Raw genomic sequence first — 20,751 nt, 5'->3', positions numbered from 1 at the left:
TTAAAATGTTTTTATTGATTTCAGAGAGAGGATAAGAGAGGGAGAGAGAGAGAGTAACATTGATGAGACAGAAACATCCATCAGCTGCCTCCTGCATGCCCCCTATTGGGGGGGGGGAGCCCACAACCCAGGCATGTGCCTTGACTGGGTATCAAACCAGCAGGGGACGACACAGAAACAACTGAGCCACACCAGCCAGGGAAGGCTTATCTCTTGTACCTCTGCCATTGCCATAAAAAGAATATACTCTGACCAGCCTGCTAATATAAAAAGAAGAGAGATGCATGGTACAGAGTCATCTGAGTGACTATAAACCTATAACTCAAAATAGAATCAAGCAGCTGAGCCCACGATAGGTCATCTGGCCCTCAAGTGTGTGAATAAGTCCAGCTGGGATTGCAATGCCCCAGCCAAACTGTAGAAGTATGAGCACCTTATAAAGATGAAATGAGAAATATGTTTAAAGGCGCAGTAACTAATACAACTAGAGCCCATGAAAAATATTAAATTGAAAATAAAGTATTCAAACTTTTTACAAATTTTGGCATAAATAGTCAAGTACACTAGATCTTAACATTACTGTGCTTGCCAAAAATAGGCTACTCTTGAAAATTCAACCCACCCCCCAACACACCCTGTCACGTATATTCTGTTCTGGTAGAGATTAACACCAGGTATCCTTATTTTTCCTGAATAACTTTATACAGTTGTTAAAAAAAACTTGGATATTTGGTCAGAATAAAACTGGGAAAGATTCCTAAGTTGTATATATAATTCCTTAAATTAAGTAAAGTTTTGCAATAGGAAATAATCCATCTTTTCCCGGTGGAATTATTACTAATGCAATACTTTTTTTGGGGGGGGGGGGGGTACTCAGACTGAAGTTATACCATTGCTTCTTTAAAATATATATATATACATTTTTTTATTTTTTTTGAGAGGAAGGGAGAGGGTGAGAGAGGAACATCAATGACGCGAAAAAATCATGGCTTGGCTGCCTCCTGCACGCCCCTTACTGGGGATCAAGCCCACAACCCGGGCATGCGCCCTGACCCGAATCCAAGTGACCTCCTGGTTCATAGGTTGAAGCTCAACCACTGAGCCACGCCGGCCGGGCTACCACTATTTCTTTTTTTTTTTTTTTTTTTTTTTATTGATTTTTTACAGAGAGGAAGGGAGAGGGAGAGTTAGAAACACAGATGAGAAACATCGACCAGCTGCCTCCTGCACACCCCCCACTGGGGATGTGCCCGCAACCAAGGTACATGCCCTTGACCGAAATCGAACCCGGGACCCTTGAGTCCGCAGGCCGACGCTCTATCCACTGAGCCAAACAGTAAGGGCACTACTTCTTAATCTTATAAACATTACTTATCCCCAGTCACTCAGACATAAAATAAATATTTATTAAGCGCATACATGCCTGTGTCTATCAGGCTTGTGGAAGACAGTCGCCCTCATGAAATCTACAGCTAACGGAAAAGCAGCGAATAAATTATGAAGGATAATTTTAACGTAATAAGCGCAATTATTTCCCCCCCCTCAAACTGCGCCCTATTTTGTAACTCTCCAGACACGTTTCTACTCTAAGGTAAGCCGTCAAATCTCAGCATCCCCAGGGGAATTCTCATGGGAAGACCCGGGACCCATTCATTTTCTTCCCTACCTCTTTCCGGCCTTCTCCAGCTCTTCTTCCTCCACGACTTTCAAACAAGTAACACTTAACACGCAGACCAACACCAGGCCCCAGCCTCTCTACGCTCTTTGGGGTCCCCAGTTCCCGCTGCGCTCCACGCCCCCAGCACTCAAACCTTCCCGCCGCTGCGCGGGAACCCACCGGAAGTTCTTACCCGGAAGCCCCTCTAGCCCGCGCCCCGTCGATTTCGTTCCCCGAGACTCGCAGCAAGAGGGTCCTGCAGTGCATTCTGGGAAGGTGGCCCGGCTTTCAGCTTTGTTTCCCGCGGAGGAGCGGCGGCCGGTTTCCCGACAGCCCGCAGGGGCGCCGCATTCCCCAGGTGGCCGGCTCCCCGCGGAGGCACTCCGGCTGCCTCGCTCGGCTTCTGCCTGGCGCGGGGGTCCTCCCGCCGCGTGCCCAGCCGCCAGCATGTCTGGGGTGCGCGCTGTGCGGATCAGCATCGAGTCGGCCTGCGAGAAGCAGGTCCAGGAGGTGGGCCTGGATGGCACGGAGACCTACCTGCAGCCGCTGTCCATGTCCCAGAACCTGGCGCGTCTGGCGCAGCGGATCGACTTCAGCCAGGGCTCGGGCTCCGAGGAGGAGGAGGCCGGGGGCGCCGAGGGCGATGCGCAGGACTGGGCGGGCGCCGGGGCCAGCGCGGACCAGGACGACGAGGAAGGTAAGGCCCGGGTCTGCCGCTCGCGGCCGCCGGTCTGTCCGGGCGTCCTGCTCCCCGCCCGGGGAATGCCACCCTGCCTCCTCTTCTGTGCTTCGTGAGATGCTGGGTGTCTTTGTGAAAGTCAGAGGTTTGTATGAAAGTAACGCCCGGTAGAACAGTCACTGTGCTCTTTTTTGTTTTGTTGTTGTTAATCCTCACCCGAGGATGTTTTATCCATGGATTTTTAGAGACTGGAAAGGAGAGGGAGAGACACACAGAGAGAAACATCGATGTGAGAGAGAGACAGTCAGTTGGTTGCCTCCCGTAGGCGCCCCAGGATTGAGCCTGAAACCGAGGCGCCTGCCCTTGACCGGAATCGAACCCGCGACCCTTCAGTCCACAGGCGGATGCTCTAACCACTGAGTAATCAGCCAGGGCTCTTTTTTTTTTTTTTTTTTTAATAGCCGGACAATTTAGGGTTTTGTTTTACTATCAGTACTCCGTATCTTTCTGCAAGTTTCCTTGAGTTGGAGCGTTTGAGACATGTTACTGGTGCAGTGTTTATGTTTTTAATCGAGCTGTTGTCACTTGGCACACTCTGGTTAAGATGTTTCTCTGTGCAGTGTGAATGTTGATAGTAACACCAGTATTGATTGGAGCATGAGATAAAGGTGTAAGTAGTAGACAGCGGCCAAGTCTAGTCGGCCAGGATAAGCATTTGGCTTTTATCAGAAGGACAAAATGGAAGCTTTGGAAGGATTTTAAGTAGACAGATGATTTTGTTTAAAAAGATTACTCAGGATGCTATGTAGTAAATGGAAAACAAAACTGGAAGGAGGGAGGCCAGCTAGAGAATTGTAGGAAAAACATGAGTGGTTTGGGGGTTCTCATTCTTGTCAAGGATAAAAAATATCCACAATTCTTGTTATAGTTGTAGACAACAGGAGTAGTCATATACAATGTAAAAAGATAGGTGATGAACTGGGAAAAATATTGGCACCCAGTGGTTAATCTCTCATATTCAGAGTCCCTTCAACCTGCACAGGAAAAGACAAGTCACGCCCTATCTGGTTTGGCTCAATGGATAGAGCATTGGCTTGCGGACTGAAGGGTCCCGGGTTCGAGTCCGGTCAAGGGCACATGCCCAGGTTGTGGGCTCAATCCCCAGTAGGGGGTGTGCAGGAGGCAGCCAATCAATGATTCCCTCTCATCATTGATGTTTCAATCTCTCTCTCTCTCCCTTCCTCTCTCTGAAATCAATATAAAAAAAATTTTAAAAGAAGAAAATACAAGTCACGGGAAAAATAAGCCAAAAATATGAACAGTCAGCTGAGGAAAGACCTCAAATGTCTCTAGTAGGGAGAGGCAAGTTAAAACATCATTAAGATACTATTTTCATGCATAAGATGAGCAGAAATTTAAAAGATTGTTAATATCCAGGGTTTGGAATGTGAATTGATAGAGCCTTTTGGGGAAACAATTAGGCAGTTCTATATGTATCAGAATTTTTTTAAATAATTCTTTTTTATTTTATTTTTTAATGTATTTTTATTGTTGATAGTATTATAGATATCTCCCACTTACTCCTCTATTCCCCCCTCCCAACCCTCACTCATCTCCCCCGCCCCCCCATCTTCACCACCCTGTTGGCCATATCCATGGACTGTGCATGTATGTATATAAGTTCTTTGGTTTATCTCTTCCCATCCCCCCAATCCCACATCCAGGTATGTCAGTATGTCCCATGCCTCCCTGCTTCGGGTTCCTACTCAATTCATTTCGTTCATTAGATTCCACAAATAAGTGAGTTCATGTGATATTTCTCTTTCTCAGTTTGGCTTATTAGCATAATATTTTCCAGGCCCATCCATGCTGCCCCAAAGGGTAAGACATCCCTCTGTTTTACAGCTGCATAATACCATAGTGTAAATGTCCCACAACTTTTTTATCCTTTCATCTACTGATGGGCACTTGGGCTGTTTCCAACTCTTGGCTATTGTTAATAATGCTGCTATGAACATAGGGGCGCATATATTCTTTCTGATTGGTGTTTTGGGGTTTTTAGGATGTATTCCCAGAAGTGGGATCGCTGGGTCAAACGGAAGTTCCATTTTTAATTTTTTGAGGAAACTCCATACTGTTTTCTGTAATGGCTGCACCAGTCTGCATTCCCATCAGTATTAAACTAGTGTTCCCTTTTCTCCACATCCTCACCAGCACTTGTTTGTTGATTTTTTTTGATGATAGCCATTCTGATAGGTATGAGGTGATAGTTCATTGTGGGTTTTTGTTTGTTTGTTTTGTTAATCCTCACCTGAGGATATTTTTCCCATTGATTTTTAGAGCGAGTAGAAGGGAGGGGAAGAGACAGAGAGAAACATCAATGTAAGAGAGACACATCAATTGGTTGCTTTCCGCTCATGCCCCTACCAGGGCCAGGGATCAAACCTACAAACTTTGATCTGGAATTGAATCCAGGACCCTTCAGTCCACAGGCCGATGTTCTATCCACTGAGCCAAACCGTCCAGGGCTCTCATTGTGGTTTTAATTTGCATTTCTCTGAAGATTGTATGTGTCAGAATTTTTAAATGTGCATCTCTTTTGACCCACTAATATTTCAACTAAAATTTAACCTACACAAAACATAGTACATGTACACAAATGTGTATTCAAGATGTTTACTGCTGCTAGCTAGCATTGTTGGACCTAATCTACCTGTCCATTAAATAGGAATGGTTAAACTTATTGTATAGCCATACTTTAGAATATCATACTGTGATAAAAGAATGAAGTAAATCTATATATGCTGATATGGAAGTGTCTCTAAAACAAATAAGTAGGGGTGGGGCAGGGGAAGCAAGTAATAGAAATATAGGAGTATCTATATATAGAAAAGGCTAATATGCTAAGTGTACCTCCTACCATCCAACTGGTCACTATGACCTGAACTGACCACCAGGAGGCAGATGCTCAACGCAGGAGCTGCCAAGCTGCAGTGACTTGGCAGCAGCAGTTCTTGGGTGATGCACCCCAAAACCGGAGAGGAAGGAGCTGGAGATTCCTTGCAGCGCCGCATGACTCTACCTTCGGCCTTGGGTTATATTGTTGCTGGGGCACTGTCGGCCCAAATCTGGTTTACTGCACACTTGCTTTCCATACCCTGTGCGACAGTAACTTTGCAGAGTGCCCTCTTGCACTCCAGGACTCCTTGGGGGATGTTGAAAGCCGGTTTCGGCCCAATCCCCACCTGCTGGAGGGACCCCACTCACTCCTCAGATGCTGGGGAGGGACCACAGGAAGTTGGCTGCAGGGCGTATTGGATCCACCTCTCCCATTCCCACCCCGCCAGCCACCTTCTAATTAATTTCCTTTCAATGTGCAGGAATCCATGCACCAGGTCACTAGTATGTATATAAACACACAGAAAAACATGTGGATCAGTACATCCCAACTGCTAATAATGATTACCTTTCAGGGAGGGAGAAAATTAGGATGGGGAATAAAGGAAAACTTTCACTTTTTACACTGTAACTGTCTATTGTTTGAACTGCATACAATAAGCGTGTGTTCATGAAGTTTAATTTTAAAAATGATTAAGAAGTTGGAAGATATGGTAATAATGCATAATATCTGAATGCTACAATTGTAGGCCATTTTTATTTTTGTACTTTCCTGTATTTTGGAAATTCTCTATAATTCCTTATTCACCTTTTAAAACTGGAAGAAAGGGTTATTTAAAAGGCCTGCATAAATTTATAAAGATACTTGAATGCCTATCTATCATGTTGTAATGTTAGATTTAACCTATGGATATTAGGTATCATTTGTTTTGCCATTGCAAATGTTAAAGATTCACGAAAAAGTAGAGGGCATAGGATAAAAGAGGATACAATTTTGAAATAAAATTTATTATTTCTTCTTTTAGTACTTTAAAACCTCTGAATGGGCTTCCTGGCTTCTATTCATTATAACTAATATTCGTGTGTTCCTTTTTTTCTTTTTCTTTTCAGGGTTGGTAAAATTTCAGCCTTCCCTTTGGCCTTGGGACTCCGTGAGGAACAATTTGAGAAGTGCCCTGACGGAGATGTGCGTTCTCTATGATGTTCTCAGTATTGTTAGGGATAAAAAATTTATGACTCTTGATCCCGTTTCTCAGGATGGACTTCCTCCAAAACAGGTATTTGTGGGCTTTAGCTGGATAATGGTACCATTTTGTTAAATCCCAGGATCACTTTTTAGGCTGTGTGCCTACTGTTCCCTTTTCCTTTCATGCAAAATTAAGTCAATGTGGAGATTTAAAGACTAACTGGCTCAAAACAAAGTCATAAAACTGTATATCCTTTATACTGGTATATTATTTTATTAATATTCCTGTGACCCTTGGAAGAGTTAAGTCTCATTAACAATATAATACTTTAAAGTTTCCCAAATCTTAACAAAGTCTTACAGCCTGCATCGTTAGTCTACAATGTATTAAACAAAAATGTTATGACAGAATGGCTTTGGGGTCAGATGGACCTGGGTTCAAATCCTGCCTCTGCCCTCAATAGCCCTGTGACCTTGAGTACGTTATTTTCTCAGTTTTTCCTTCTAATCCTCCCCTCCTCCTTTGTAGGGCCTGGTTAGAAAAATTAGAAAAGCCGAATTAATGGAGGATATTGAAAGCAAGGATATTGACACTTGGAGTGCAGGTGAATTTCCCGCCAAAATATAAGATGGCTCTGTCTTTTGGTTTTGTTCCATCCACCAAAAGGGTGGATTACAAATATTTGGTAATACGCAGTTACAATCGGCCCGAGTTTACACGTTTCCCGCACTCCACCGCAAATCTATATGAACCGAGTTAAAGACGGCTCCCGCGGAGTACGCGCAATTCACGCGAGCCGACTTAACTCGTTTCCCGCACTCCAAGTGTTGAGATCTGATGAGTATATTCACGGTTTGAGCATTAGAAGATGAAAGGGATGCGGAAAAAGGGTGAATTGGTGAATGAAGAGTCTGAAATCGGGGAGGTCAGCTGTGGCGTGGAGAGGAAATAAGTGAATTACTTAATTACTCATGTGGAAATAGTTTCAGAATCTAGAAACATTGCTTTGGAAGACTTCTTAGAAATCATTAAATCTTGCTTCCTTCATCTTTCAGAGAGAAAACTAAGCCCAGGGAGTTCAGTGATGTGTTCAGATTGCAGTAAGGCCAGTGGTTAGAGAGCCAAGCTGAGATCTCCAGCACCTCATTCATAGCCCACTGCCTTTTCCACCTCTGTGCTTCTCCCAGAAAGGAGTCGCAGGGAGTTTCTTGAGCTCTTCAGGAACTTAGAATTAGGTCCTCTGACCTAATTGATCATTATTGTGGCATTGCTGTGAAACTTTATGATTTTGACTCTTACATAGCCAGAAAACTTTCTGTTTGGAAGTATGTGTGGTTAATGTACTACACAAATTGGTGGTGACTATTGATATGTATGTATGTGTATACAGCACATAGATTTTGATTTCTCATCAGTTTTCCAAAAATTAGCATTCAGTGAAATACGTTTAATATTAATGCTGCTTGGTTTCAATATTCATTTGAAAGGCACTTAGGTAGCTCACTGTAATATAAGATAATTTTACAGCTGTAGTCAGTGGAGTCATTCATTTATTCATTAAATAAAATGTAATGAGCCAGGCATTGTTCTAGGGCCTGTGGATATAATGGTTTCTGCCATCATATAGGTTACAATTCAAGTAGGGATTATAGACCTTAATCAGAAGTTTAATAAGTGCCACAAAAGAGTATACACATGAGTGAGGAGTGTCAAGACACAGGAAAGGAACGGCATACACAAGAGGGAGGGAGCCTACCCGAGGCTGGGCGGAGTGATGCAGGGGTCAGTTCAGATGAGTAGCCCACTGTGCTGTTATTGGTTTAACGTAAGTCTTTATTTGAGTTGACCAAAGAAATGGGTTAAGGTTATATTATTATGTGTATTTTCCCCCTCTTTGCTTTAATTTAGGAATCTCTTTAGTAGGTATGTTGTTACTGAGAAAATGTGTAATTTTCAAATCATTTAAAAATAATACAGAATTACACTTTTGGATTGTTTCTGGTAGAATCCTCAGACGTTACAATTGATATCTAAAAAGAAGTCACTTGCTGGAGCAGCACAAATCCTATTGAAGGGTGCAGAAAGACTGACTAAATCAGTTACCGAAAATCAAGAAAATAAGCTACAAAGAGACTTCAACTCTGAGCTTCTAAGATTAAGACAACACTGGAAACTGAGAAAAGTTGGAGATAAAATTCTTGGAGATCTCAGCTACAGAAGTGCAGGTATAGATTACTGTTAAAAACTGTGCTTTTAAACTAAAGTTTGTAAAAATAAGATACAGAATTGATTGTATTGTTACATATCCAATATAATAAAGAGCTAATATGCTAATTAGACCAAACAGCAGAAGGACCTTCTGGATGAAGCCAGGGCTGCAAGGGCCAGGGCGGCCAGGGCTGCAAGGGCCAAGCCCCTTGCATGAATTTCGTGCATCGGACCTCTCGTTCTATAATATGTTGTGTCTCAGTTACATGTTACATATTAAAGTTTTAATTTCTGTAAATTTAGCCTGAAGAAGCTAAATTACTTTTATAGTCTTAGATAAATATATATAAACTAGAGGCCCGTTGCACAAGATTTGTGCACTCGGAAGCGGGGGGGGGGGGGGGGGGGGGGTCCCTCAGCCTGGCCGGCACCCTCTCATAGTACGGGAGCCCTCGGGGGATGTCCAACTAACGGGGAACAGGCCTAAGCAGACAGTCGGACATCTATAGCACTGTGATTGTTGAGCTAATAATAGTAGAGATGAATATATGTTTTTTAATTTGTTTATTTGAGAGAGATAGGAAGGGAGAGAGACAGAGAGAGAGAGACGACAATTTGTTGTTTTCACTTATTTACGCCTTCATTGGTTGATTCTTGTATGTGTCCTGACAGGTGATTGAACCCTCAACCTTGATACTCTAACCAACTGAGCTACTCAGCCAGGGCGAGTAGATCAGTATTTTAAAAGGATTAATTTGCCAGAGCAAGTCAGCATTATTCTAAAATTAAAGGAAGGTAGATTGAGGTGGTTAAGTCAAATATTGGAGGACCTGTATGCCTCAGCATTGCTGTGAATTGGGAAATTTTGAATTCTGAAGGCAAAATCCCATTACAAAGATGAATTCAAGATGATAAGACATTTTTACATTTTATTAGGCAGTCTGTAGAAGCTGTACTTTCTAGCTGTGGGCGTTGTAAGTTCTTTCCAACAAATTATGTGCAAGTAATTCACCCAGTTTCTCTCTGTGGGACAGTCACACATGATTATAAAAGGATTTGATTACATTCGCTTCTAATTGCAAGAAGATCTTGACCATCCTCCCTTGTTATAAAACAGCAATTACTTGTAATCACCCACTCTTGACATAATACAGCAGTCAAAACAACTTACTGAAACTTTTGCACTGAATAAGAAAACATGAAAAAACCTAGTATACGCACCGTCCTTTTGTCCTTCTTTTGCTGGATTTAGAACACTTCAGTTGCAATCTGATTCTAGAGGTCGAGCTCCAAAAGTATTTAATCTCCAAGGAGTACATTCATTTTGCCCAGCCGGCGTGCCTCAGTGGTTAAGCATTGGTCTATGAACCAGGAGGTCACCATTTGATTCCCTGTTAGGGCACATGCCCAGATTGCTGGCTTGATTCCCAATAGGGAGCATGCAGGAGGCAGCTGATCAATGATTCTCTCTTATCATTGATGTTTCAGTCTCTCTCTCCCTCTCCCTTCCTCTCTGAAATCAATCAATCAATATATATATATATATATATATATATATATTGATTGATATATATATTTTTTTTTTAAAGAAGTATTTTCATTTTATCAAAATTCCATTGGAATAAAACAATTTGGATGAAGTTTGTATTATAATGATAGCATTAGTAACTACAGAGTATTATTTTTTTTAAGGTAAATAAAACTTTTCTCCTGCTTTCTTTCTTCCCTTTGCTCACTACCCCTACCTCTTTCCCCCTGAACACATGTTTTGATGGGAACTTAATTTATGATTCAACCATGTGGATGTGAAATATTACTTTATACTTAATAATGTATGTTAAATGTGTTCATTGCTTTTTACTCTCCTATTTTTAATACCCTACTAGGATCTCTCTTTCCCCATCATGGTACATTTGAGGTAATAAAGAATACAGATATTGATCTAGATAAGAAGATACCTGAAGATTACTGTCCCCTGGATGTTCAAATTCCTAGTGATTTAGAGGGATCTGCATATATCAAGGTATTTGTCAGAGTATTTTTCAAGTAATTTCTTATTAATAGCCCAGAGACTAATTTGCTAACATTTGTGTATGTGTTTTTATTGTCATATAGGTTTCCATTCAAAAACAGGCTCCAGACATAGGTGATCTGGGCACAGTTAACCTCTTCAAACGGCCTTTGCCCAAATCCAAACCAGGTATAGTTATGTTCTATCCTCTAACTTTTAGTCTTAACTGAGCTTAAACATACAAATAAACTAAAGATAAATATAGATAGGAAAAATAAGTATTTTGGAGTAAGAACAAGTAGAAATGTACTATTTATAATTTGTTAATTAACCATTAGTAAAGAGCTGTGTTCTCTCTTTTTAAAGATTAAACTTATTTACCAGTTTTCTTTACGTAAAAGAAGTAATAATTTCTGTATTTTGGAAAGTATATGCTGTAATATAATGTTTCTGAACTTCGGTTGTATATATTCAGATCACCATTTAAACTGGTTAATGCATAGTATACTTAGATAATTTACATATGTATATGTCTTCTGTCTTTCAGGTTCCCCACATTGGCAGACGAAATTAGAAGCAGCACAAAATGTTCTCTTGTGTAAAGAAATTTTTGCACAGCTCTCTCGGGAAGCTGTTCAAATTAAATCACAGATCCCTCACATTGTGGTGAAAAACCAGATCATCTCTCAGCCCTTTCCAAGTATGAGCAGCCAACCCTTTCGAGATTTATAAATAGGACTTTGTGGTTTGGGGAACAGGGTAAAGAGTTGTCAAAGGAACAGTAAGAGCAGAGAGGTGGTGTGCTGTCCATAACGGCAGCTGGGAAAGCATGCAACACAAGCCACACTACTGATTCTATGGCCTAAATAGTGGAACTCCAGATTTTAAACAGCGCATGTTCAAACTTTGCACCAGCAAGGCCATTATTCAACCACAGTTGCTTTGAGGTGTCTGTGCTAATGCCATGTGTGAAAGACTTTTCAGGGATCCTGCCTTATTGTCTATCTGAGATGTCACTTAGAAAATGCTTAATTTATTAAGTACCCGTATTTCTAAATTTGTGGAAATTAGATTTTAATTATATGTTTAAAAGGCAGTTAGATTTCCCCTGGTGATCAGTTTGTAGTTAGCTGGGCACTTGTTTTTTACATGAATTCTGAGGAGTATCTTCCTAAATCTGTCAAGGGAATGGGTTTTAGGAATAAAAATCTTCATCCTGGTTCCCTTCATCCTGGAAGCAGGGGAGAGTATTTCTCGCCTCGTTAGTAAGACCAGATACCAACTCTGTTGGGTTTCTTTTTTTTGTTTTAATTATCATTTTTTTAATTTAAAGGGAAGAAGAAACAAATTAATTAATATATAGCTTCTGTTCACCTGTCTTTAGCCACAGCTCAAGGTCAACAGAATTTGAATTGTTAAAATACATGGTAGTTTATTGCATTCATGAATAGTCATTTTGAAGCCTCCTCTTTAAGTTTAGAATGTATCTTTTGAGAATGGACTGTGGTTATACTTTATAAAGACAGGTTGTGCCTTTTCATGGTTTAGATTATTTATATCTGTTCTACTTCTTTTTATAAATAGGCTTGCAGTTATCAATTTCTTTGTGCCATTCCTCAAATGACAAGAAATCCCAAAAATTTGCTACAGAGAAGCAAAGTCCGGAGGACCACCTTTATGTCCTAGAGCATAATTTGCATCTACTGATTAGAGAGGTAATGAAATAAATACTTTTGTTTGCATTGCGGTGAGCATGTCCAGGGAAGTTAATACACACAAGCTCCCCCCTGCCACGTCCTCATTAATCACATAACAGTGACATTCACTGTCTGTGATGAGAAAGATTTTTGCTATATGCTTGGGGAATAGAGAGATGACCAGAATACAGTCTCTGTTCCCTAGCATAGCTGCTAGTGGTAGAAAGATACCACATGTTTTATAGGGAGGTATAAGAAACGCATGTTAAAGGACGCAGAGGGAAGAATGATTCTGATTGGGTGATCAGGAGAAATGACTTGCCAGAGCCTGAACAGGATAGTCCTGCTGTCTCGGGATATATACCACTTACAGACCATCTAAAACTGTGTTTCCAGAATGCTGGTTCACAGTTTAGGCCAATTTCAAAAGAACCCCTGAGAAACTTTTAATAAAAATATACATGCAGCCTCCCCTGCTTCATCCCTGCGCCTGGTTCAGTAGTTTGTGATGGTATGAGAATCAGTCTTCTTTCCAATGTCTGCAGGTGGCTCTGTAGGAGCCAGGTTTGGGAGCCTCTCATTGAGGGTATAGTGGACTAACTAGTACTGATAGCATGTGTTCTATTGTGAGATCTACTGAAGAATACTTGGTCTTGTACTTTAAAACTTCTAAAATAAAATAAAAAACAGCTTGAGAGGGACCCTTCTCTTTACAGGCTCGTTACACATGGCCTCGGTGTTAGCATTTATCTGTGTGCCAAGACTGCCTATGTGGTTCAGATCCATTGCTTTCAAGTTTCCAAATGTGAGCTCTTCTTTGACTGAGCACTGTGTATTCATTAATATGTGGGTATTGACCGTCTATAACAACTGTTATTGTTACAGTTTCATAAACAGACCTTGAGTTCCGTCATGATGCCTCATCCAGCAAGTGCACCTTTCGGCCACAAGAGAATGAGACTTTCCGGTCCTCAAGCTTTTGATAAAAATGAAATCAATTCACTACAGTCCAGTGAAGGGCTTCTGGAAAAAATAATTAAACAAGCAAAGCATATTTTTCTGAGGAGTAGGTAAGGATGAGTGAACTTACTGCGTGTGTATGTGTTTTGAAACCACAGCCTTTTTTCCTTTATTATTTATCTCACATGTGTTATTTTGGAAATGCTTTAACCTTTCTTCTCAGGGAAAGGAAGGTGGCTGCAGTGTGAGAGTTTATGATCATAAATGGTCCTGTCAGGTTTGGGGAAGACTCAGATCCATGGCCCATGTAACTTAGTATATTTTTTCTAACATGCTGGGGTTGTGGGCCCTATCCCCTTGATCCCCAGTAGAGGGCGTGCAGGGGGCAGCTGATTGATGTTTCTTTCCTTCCCTTCCCCTCTCTAAAATCAATAAAAACGTATTTTTTAAAAAAGTATAAAGGGAAGATTACTGGCTCTGGAGTTGAACTCCAGGCTTTGTACCGTGGCTCACAGCTCTGTAACCTTGTAGCACATTACCTAACATCGCTACACTGCTCTTTTTTCTTCTGAAAAATGGAGCTAATAATAGTACCTACTTCACAAGGTTGTTAGTAAGATTAAGTTACATAATTCATGAAAATACTTATAATATTTGCTACATAATTAGCTCTTGAAGAATCTTGGTTCTCATTCATTCCTATTGTATCTTTCCTGGAGTATGAGATTTTAATTGTGCAAAATGTTTTTCTAGCTTCTCATGCAAATAATTACAATTCCATTACAGCATGGGGTATGTCCCAAGTCATTTGTTAGCAGAGATCAAGTATTAATATTTATGAATGATTATATTATTTTTAGAGCTGAGATTAGTACCCAACAAGTCTCCTTCTCGCTGTGTTCTGATAAGATTTCCTGGGTGGGAGGAAGCAAGTGGAGTTAAAAGGAATGAGCCCGAGCATGAGAGTGACCTGCAACATGAGGCTGAGAACCAGCACTTCAGAGTGATGTGAAGGAGGGCTCCATGACAGCCGGCCTTGCTTTAAAGTCTGTGCTTTCAGACGGTGGTATTTTTAAAATGTCATCTGGTTTTCAAATCTCCATAAATTGATAAGTGGTTTGTAATCTTATTGTTTTATATGGTGGCTTTTACAAAATTTTTACTTGTTTTTTTTTTAAAGGACTGCTGCAACCATTGACAGCTTAGCAAGTCGCATTGAGGACCCTCAGATACAGGCTCACTGGTCAAATATTAATGATGTTTATGAATCTAGTGTGAAAGTCTTAATCACGTCACAAGGTTATGAACAAATATGCAAGTAAGTGTCAAAAATAAGTTCTTCATTTGGAAGAAATACAGCAAACTTTAATTAATAAAAATTATAATTTTATGTAGACGATTGCCAAAATGTTTTATTCCTAAATATTTACTGTAAAATAAAATGTGGTACCATCAAATGTGGGAATGTATAGGTCAGTGATGGCGAACCTTTTGAGCTCGGCATGTCAGCATTTTGAAAAACCCTAACTTAATTCTGGTGCTGTGTCACATATAGAAATTTTTTGATATCTGCAACCATAGTATAACAAAGATTTATATTTTTGATATTTATTTTATATATTTAAATGCCGTTTAACAAAGAAAACTCAACCAAAAAAATGAGTTCGCGTGTCACCTCTGACACGTGTGTCATAGGTTTGCCATCACTGGTATAGTGCTACTTTTTCTGCATTTGTTCATCTAGATTATTTGACTTGGGGTAGTTTGGGTTTCTTGTATATGTCATGTGCTAGCAATTTGTACATTGGTTTGGAAAAGTATTGTGATCAGAGTGTTAGTTTTTGTCTATTTTATGAGGGTTTTTTTGTTTGATCTAAACCAAGTTAATAGTGTCCATAATCTGACTTGTTTGCTGATTATTTCAGGAGAGGGTGAAGAGTTAACAAAACCTTTTCCCTTTCTATGTGAGAATTTGACCTTTGGTTAATTCTCTAGCTCTAGTCCCCTAGTAACCTGATAAGGAAAATGCCACCTGTGTTACTAGGCAACATTGCTTATGGCAAAATGATTGATTTCACATTAAGAAATGGATTGGGACTGGGAGGAATTATCAATACCCGACAGGAATGCCTGTGGATTTCCATGGATGGGGTGGCTTGTGAAACTGGGCAGTCAGTGTCTGTTGTGAGAACCCTGGAAACATGCCTGTGGAGTTGTACAAGTGAGCATGGCTCCTGTTGCATCTGGGGTTTGTAAGTCAAGGCAGGTACCGCACATACCCTGCGTGGACCTCACCTCGTTCAGCCAGGTGTGCCGCTGCTGCGCTGACAGCTGCAAGGACTGCCACAGGAGGAGCAGCCGACGTTGGCCAGCTGGCAAGCACGGCTCCGCTTCTGTGCCCTTCGTAGACTGGTGCTCAGTGTGGTCTGTGGTGGTCTGCCTGACTCTGATGGTTCAGTTGAACCTAAGAAAGCTCCCCACCCCATGGGTGCTGGTGTAGGTTATCAAAAGTGTCTGCTATTTTCTTTTTCTATGATAAGGGTTAATGTTTGTGGCACTGACAAGGTAATTTGGAACATTTCTGATTTTTAGTATATGTGTCTATCAAGGTCCATTCAGCTGCAGTTGAACATTGGAGTTGAGCAGATCCGCGTGGTACACAGAGATGGAAGAGTAATCACGCTGTCGCACCAGGAGCAGGAGCTGCAGGACTTCCTTCTGTCTCAGGTGAGAGGTGCAGACTACAAGTCCTGAGCTTCTTCCTCCCATAACCATTTAAAGACCAGAGTGAGTAAGAAGGGGAAATAGTAAATTATAAAAAGAAAACCATTTTTTCTGCCTTCTTCTAGTGCATATCTTACAATCTATTATTTAGTTGAAAGTGTTGATAAATACCCTAGATTTGTTTCCACTTAGTCTGTGTTGAAGAGAAAGGATCAGGCCTGAATCTGTCAAACTTTCTCATGTTTGCCCTCCAGGGCCACATGGTGGTGGAGAGCTATTAACCCAAGAAAACCAGAGAAAGCGAGATTAGGTCAAAACCATAGTGACCATTAGCCATAATATTAAATGGAGTATTTAACTGTAAGCCGTATAAAAGAGTTCCCCATATTAAGGGGCAGTATGAAAGTGCTGGGGTCTAGGCCCAGCTCCACCACACACTTGCTCTGTGACACTGGACAAACTTCCAGACTTTTGACAAGCGTAAAGTAACAACAGTATCTTCCTTACCTTCCTGGAATTGTGATGATCCAGATACTATATTTTCATATAAAATTCCAAAAAATACTGATGCTCTCCATCCTCGAAGCAGTAACATTAGACACTGACTTGCGTCTTTGGTGCCAAGTAAATGAAATGCATTTGTGAGGAATGGCAGGTCTTGGTGGATTACATCTAAAATGGCTTTGGCCAACTTAGGCACATGCACAGAGATGTATTGGAGGGCTACTGGGTAGATCCCAGGATCAGTGTGGAGTCTAGAGACAAGGCTTGCAAATGGATAGCAGAGGAAGCTAGATGGTGAGACCCACAGCCAGGGCAGTGCCATTGCTGCCATCCTGACACTACTCCCGGCTGGTGGCAGAATGTACTCAAACTGCCCTTGCGTCTCAGTCAGAGTCCTAACAGGCAACACGTGGCACACTCCGGGAGGATTTATTTATAAGGATCGATTTACAAAAGTGGGGGTACAGGAGAGCCACCAGGGAAAGTGGTAGCCTGCTGCTAGTAGTGATCATGTAACCAGGCCAGTGGGCCAAAGGGATAGAGGAGAGACAAGTAATAGGAACCCTATGGGGATAGTCACATAGAACAGAGCACCTTGAGAAGACCAGCAGCCTTTTATCACTGGATACAACAAGCCTAGACAACCTCACAGGAAAGGTACCAGGAGAATAAATACCCTGACCCCACTTTCTTCCCTGCCATCCTGCCGGTTCTCATTACCTGGGTGGCTCCCACTATCTGAGCCCAACCTAGAACCAGAGGACCTGGAAAGCTGTTAACATAACCATACAGGTCAGGCTCCGGGGCAGAGTAGGCTGGAGTAGACTTGAAGGGTGAATGGAAGATACTCAGCATGCCCTGCTATCTTGAATGTTGCTCCACATGTAGTGATCCAGAAGGGAGCATCCAGCTGGTCATGTGCCTGGCCTCAAGCTGCCAGTAGACAGGGAAAGAGAGCATCAGGCTATTTTAGCTTCTGCAGTGGAAGCGGGGGTGGGGTGGGGAGGGGGTCCTCTCCCTCCCCCCAGTAGTCACACACAGGAGGATTCCTTATTCATGACATAGGGTTCCTGTGCTAGGCAGTGAAAACCCCACCAAAAGTTTCAATCATAACGTCAGGTCACTGCAAAGTAAATGTCCATGCCGATGTCAATAAAGCATCCTTTTTCATTCACAGATGTCGCAGCATCAGGTGCATGCAGTTCAGCAGCTAGCCAAGGTCATGGGCTGGCAAGTTCTGAGTTTCAGTAATCACGTGGGGCTTGGGCCCATAGAGAGCATTGGCAATGCCTCCGCTATAACAGTGGCCTCCCCGAGTGGTGACTATGCTATTTCAGGTACTTTTACTTCTTTGGCAGTTCGGCCTTAATTAGCTTTAATAGTTAATGTACTAAGAGTAATTTATCTCTGCAGTGAGTGAGTTCATGTAGTAGTGGTACTGAACAGTTTTTGATCATAGCTGTTTTTCAGAGCAACAGATTATAACTTCTCTTTCAGTAGTTATCAAAATTGTTTGCTTGCAACAAACACGTTTTCCTGAGAGAACATCTGAAGACTGCCATCAACATTGTTACTCCTGCAGCTCGAAATCTTTAATGGAAAAGTGCTTTTTAAAAATGTACTGCTATAGATTTGGGAAGAATGGTATCTGATCCTAAAGATGGTAAAGGGACGGCTAAGAGAGGAATAGGTGTTTTTTTAAGCACTTGCTGTGAGTCAGGCACTTTAACAAGCACTTACACTTATTATCTAGTTGACAATTATATTTGGAGTGCTTATGGTTTTCCAGACTTAAAGCGATCTTTTTTAATACCTGCTCTAAATATTTGAAAGAGTGGGTAAGTTACAAGTTTTTCCCCACAGGATCACAGCTTGTGTATCTGCAAGCTTGGTATTGCTAGATCTTTATTAATAAAAATTTCAAAATACGCTATTCTTCTTCCCTAAGTAATAGTTAAAGCCTCATTAACCTAGAGTTCTTAATTCAAAATAGTCTTTCTTTCATCCTTCCTTGTCCTGATTTGAACATTTGAGTTTCATTATATATTTGGTGCATACTAATAAACTCATTGAATGATTGGATTATTAAAGTTTTAGAAAGAATCAATTCTGAAAATATCCTACTTAATAACGAGCTAATATGCTAATTAGACTGGACAGCGGAATGACCTTCTAGAACGACCAGTGGGCGGGGCCGTGAGGCAGCCAGGGCTGCCAGGGCCGAGCCCCTTGTACAAATTTCGTGCATCGGGCCTCTAGTATAGGACATTTGACTTTCCTAAGCCAAAATTCACCTTGCCACATCTTTATAGCACATATAGCAATTCATGAGTATTTATACCAGCCTACTATCCACAAATTAGTAAATTAGTTTTAAGCATATTGAAACTGAAAAGCACTTTTAAACAGAATTTTCAAGTTGGTAACAGACAAGCTTTTTGTAATCATGGTAGAATGTACAATCTACGTTTTCTATTTTGGAAAAATAGTGTATTGATATTTTGGTTATGCTCCACAGTGCGCAATGGCCCTGAAAGTGGCAGCAAGATTATGGTTCAGTTTCCACGTAACCAGTGTAAAGACCTCCCCAAAAGTGATGTTCTACAAGATAGCAAATGGAATCATCTGCGTGGCCCATTCAAAGAAGTTCAGTGGAATAAAATGGAAGGTCGAAACTTTGTGTATAAAATGGAGCTGCTTATGTCTGCTCTGAGCCCTTGTCTACTATGATTTTCTTCCAGAAGTTTCCAGAATTTTTTTCCAGGGAAGTTCCCAGAAACTTTGACATGAGGTATTTGCAGATCAAATACAAGCAAAAGGAAGAGAAATCTTCCAAAGAAGTATTGTTTTTAAAAAATGGTAATTGGAAAACATTTACTTAGCATTTTGGAACCTTCACTTTATAAGTGACAAATGCTTTGTGGAAATTTATGTACAGTTAGTTATAGGGTATACAGTATGGGGAAATGTAAAATAATACTATTTTTATGCAGTTAACTTGAAATGTTACTAACTTATGGGTTTGAATTTGCTTTTTAAAACATTCCTTTGATGTTGACACCAAATAAAACATATGGTTAAAAATTCCAGATACTTTCTGAATTTTAACAGCCTAAAGGAGTTGTGTCTTTAATCGAATGGTCTCAGTCCACAATTTGTTAAAAGAAAGATTGCTTAAGAATATTTAAACACTATGGCACAGCTTTCATACTGGAATTCACTAGACAGACCCTCTGCCTGAAGTGTAACAAAGTACATGCCAACCAAAGGAGCCTGCCCCCCCTCCCCTACCAAAGCTATTAAACCGAGCACTGGTCTTCTAACGGGCCCCTTCCTCCAGAGGTCTTCTGTAAGGTCTTCATGCGCGGGTCTAAGGAATGGGCGCCATGAGGACTTTCTCAGCTTTGGGACTTTCTTCCTTGTATCGCTTTTTGGTCCTCACTCCCTGCGAGAGGGCATGCTCCTGCCTCGCCCTGCCTCTGGGACTCCAGCCTTCACCCAGTGGCCCTGGATCGCTTCTTTCAGTTAAAGTCTGGCCCTGTCTTCTGCTGTCAGTTCTCTGCTTTTTTCATAGGGCAAATACTAATGGATTAATGGATTACATTTTACAAGTAACATGTGTGCATTCTTGGAAATAGTGCCGCAAACCTCACGTGCCTGAGAAACTTCCCTTAAGAGATTTAGGCTAATGGGCCTTTTGGTACCACTATAAATAATATACAGATAGTGGTTTCTTTATGAGTACAGCTTTCAATTTTTAAAGGATACTCTTAATAATTTATAACATAACTTTTAAAAGTTACTTTTAAAAGTTCTTTGTATTTCTCCATTTTTTCCTTTTAAAAGAAAAATGGAGTTTGTCAGCCATAAAATACCATAACACCTCCATGTTTTGCTTTTTTTTCCCTCCTTTCTGATCAAGGTACAGCTATCCATGGAAATTGAAATAGTTGGTAAGAATCTGCAGTTAATTATTTTAAAACTCTTTGGTGCTTCATAATTATGGTGGCCCACAAAAGTTGCCTTAACTAATTTTACCAAGTTCTCCTGTACAGTTCGTCTCACATGAGTCTTACGTGATTTTGAAAAGCTCACACTGTAGTGCAGTGAACCTCAAATTTTCATCAAAGAACTAGCTTTTAATAAACTACCAAAAACTTCCATCCATTGCAAATTGATACTTTGAAAAATATAATAAAAATGAATCACTAGAAAATTTAAATTTA

At 41.0% G+C, this 20,751-nt stretch overlaps 1 protein-coding gene across 1 annotated transcript; it reads left to right on the top strand.

Moving 5' to 3' along the window:
- The first annotated feature begins 1,932 nt into the window (after positions 1-1,932).
- Positions 1,933-19,626, top strand: MED17 (mediator complex subunit 17). The gene is made up of 12 exons (XM_070425852.1): positions 1,933-2,354; positions 6,345-6,511; positions 8,427-8,646; positions 10,516-10,652; positions 10,745-10,829; positions 11,188-11,340; positions 12,225-12,355; positions 13,223-13,407; positions 14,478-14,615; positions 15,907-16,024; positions 17,703-17,862; positions 19,044-19,626. The coding sequence occupies exons 1-12, from the start codon at positions 2,105-2,107 to the stop codon at positions 19,253-19,255; spliced, it is 1,956 nt and encodes a 651-aa protein (XP_070281953.1). The 5' UTR covers positions 1,933-2,104; the 3' UTR covers positions 19,256-19,626.
- Positions 19,627-20,751: the final 1,125 nt, after the last annotated feature.

This window comes from Myotis yumanensis, unplaced genomic scaffold, assembly GCF_028538775.1.
Source record: "Myotis yumanensis isolate MYYU_CA2020_CCGP unplaced genomic scaffold, mMyoYum1.0.hap1 SCAF_10, whole genome shotgun sequence".
Taxonomy (NCBI): Eukaryota; Metazoa; Chordata; class Mammalia; order Chiroptera; family Vespertilionidae; genus Myotis; species Myotis yumanensis.
The sequence above is the reverse complement of the archived record's forward strand: the minus strand, read 5'-3'. Positions and strand labels throughout refer to the sequence as shown.

What these genes read in the sequence shown, in the direction of transcription:
- MED17 (XM_070425852.1), top strand. Translation starts at nt 2,105, where the DNA reads ATGTCTGGGGTGCGCGCTGTGCGGATCAGCATCGAGTCGGCCTGCGAG. An exon ending in GGACCAGGACGACGAGGAAG is followed by an intron (nt 2,355 to 6,344) that starts GTAAGGCCCGGG and finishes TTTTCTTTTCAG; the next exon opens with GGTTGGTAAAATTTCAGCCT. An exon ending in TTTGCCCAAATCCAAACCAG is followed by an intron (nt 10,830 to 11,187) that starts GTATAGTTATGT and finishes TCTGTCTTTCAG; the next exon opens with GTTCCCCACATTGGCAGACG.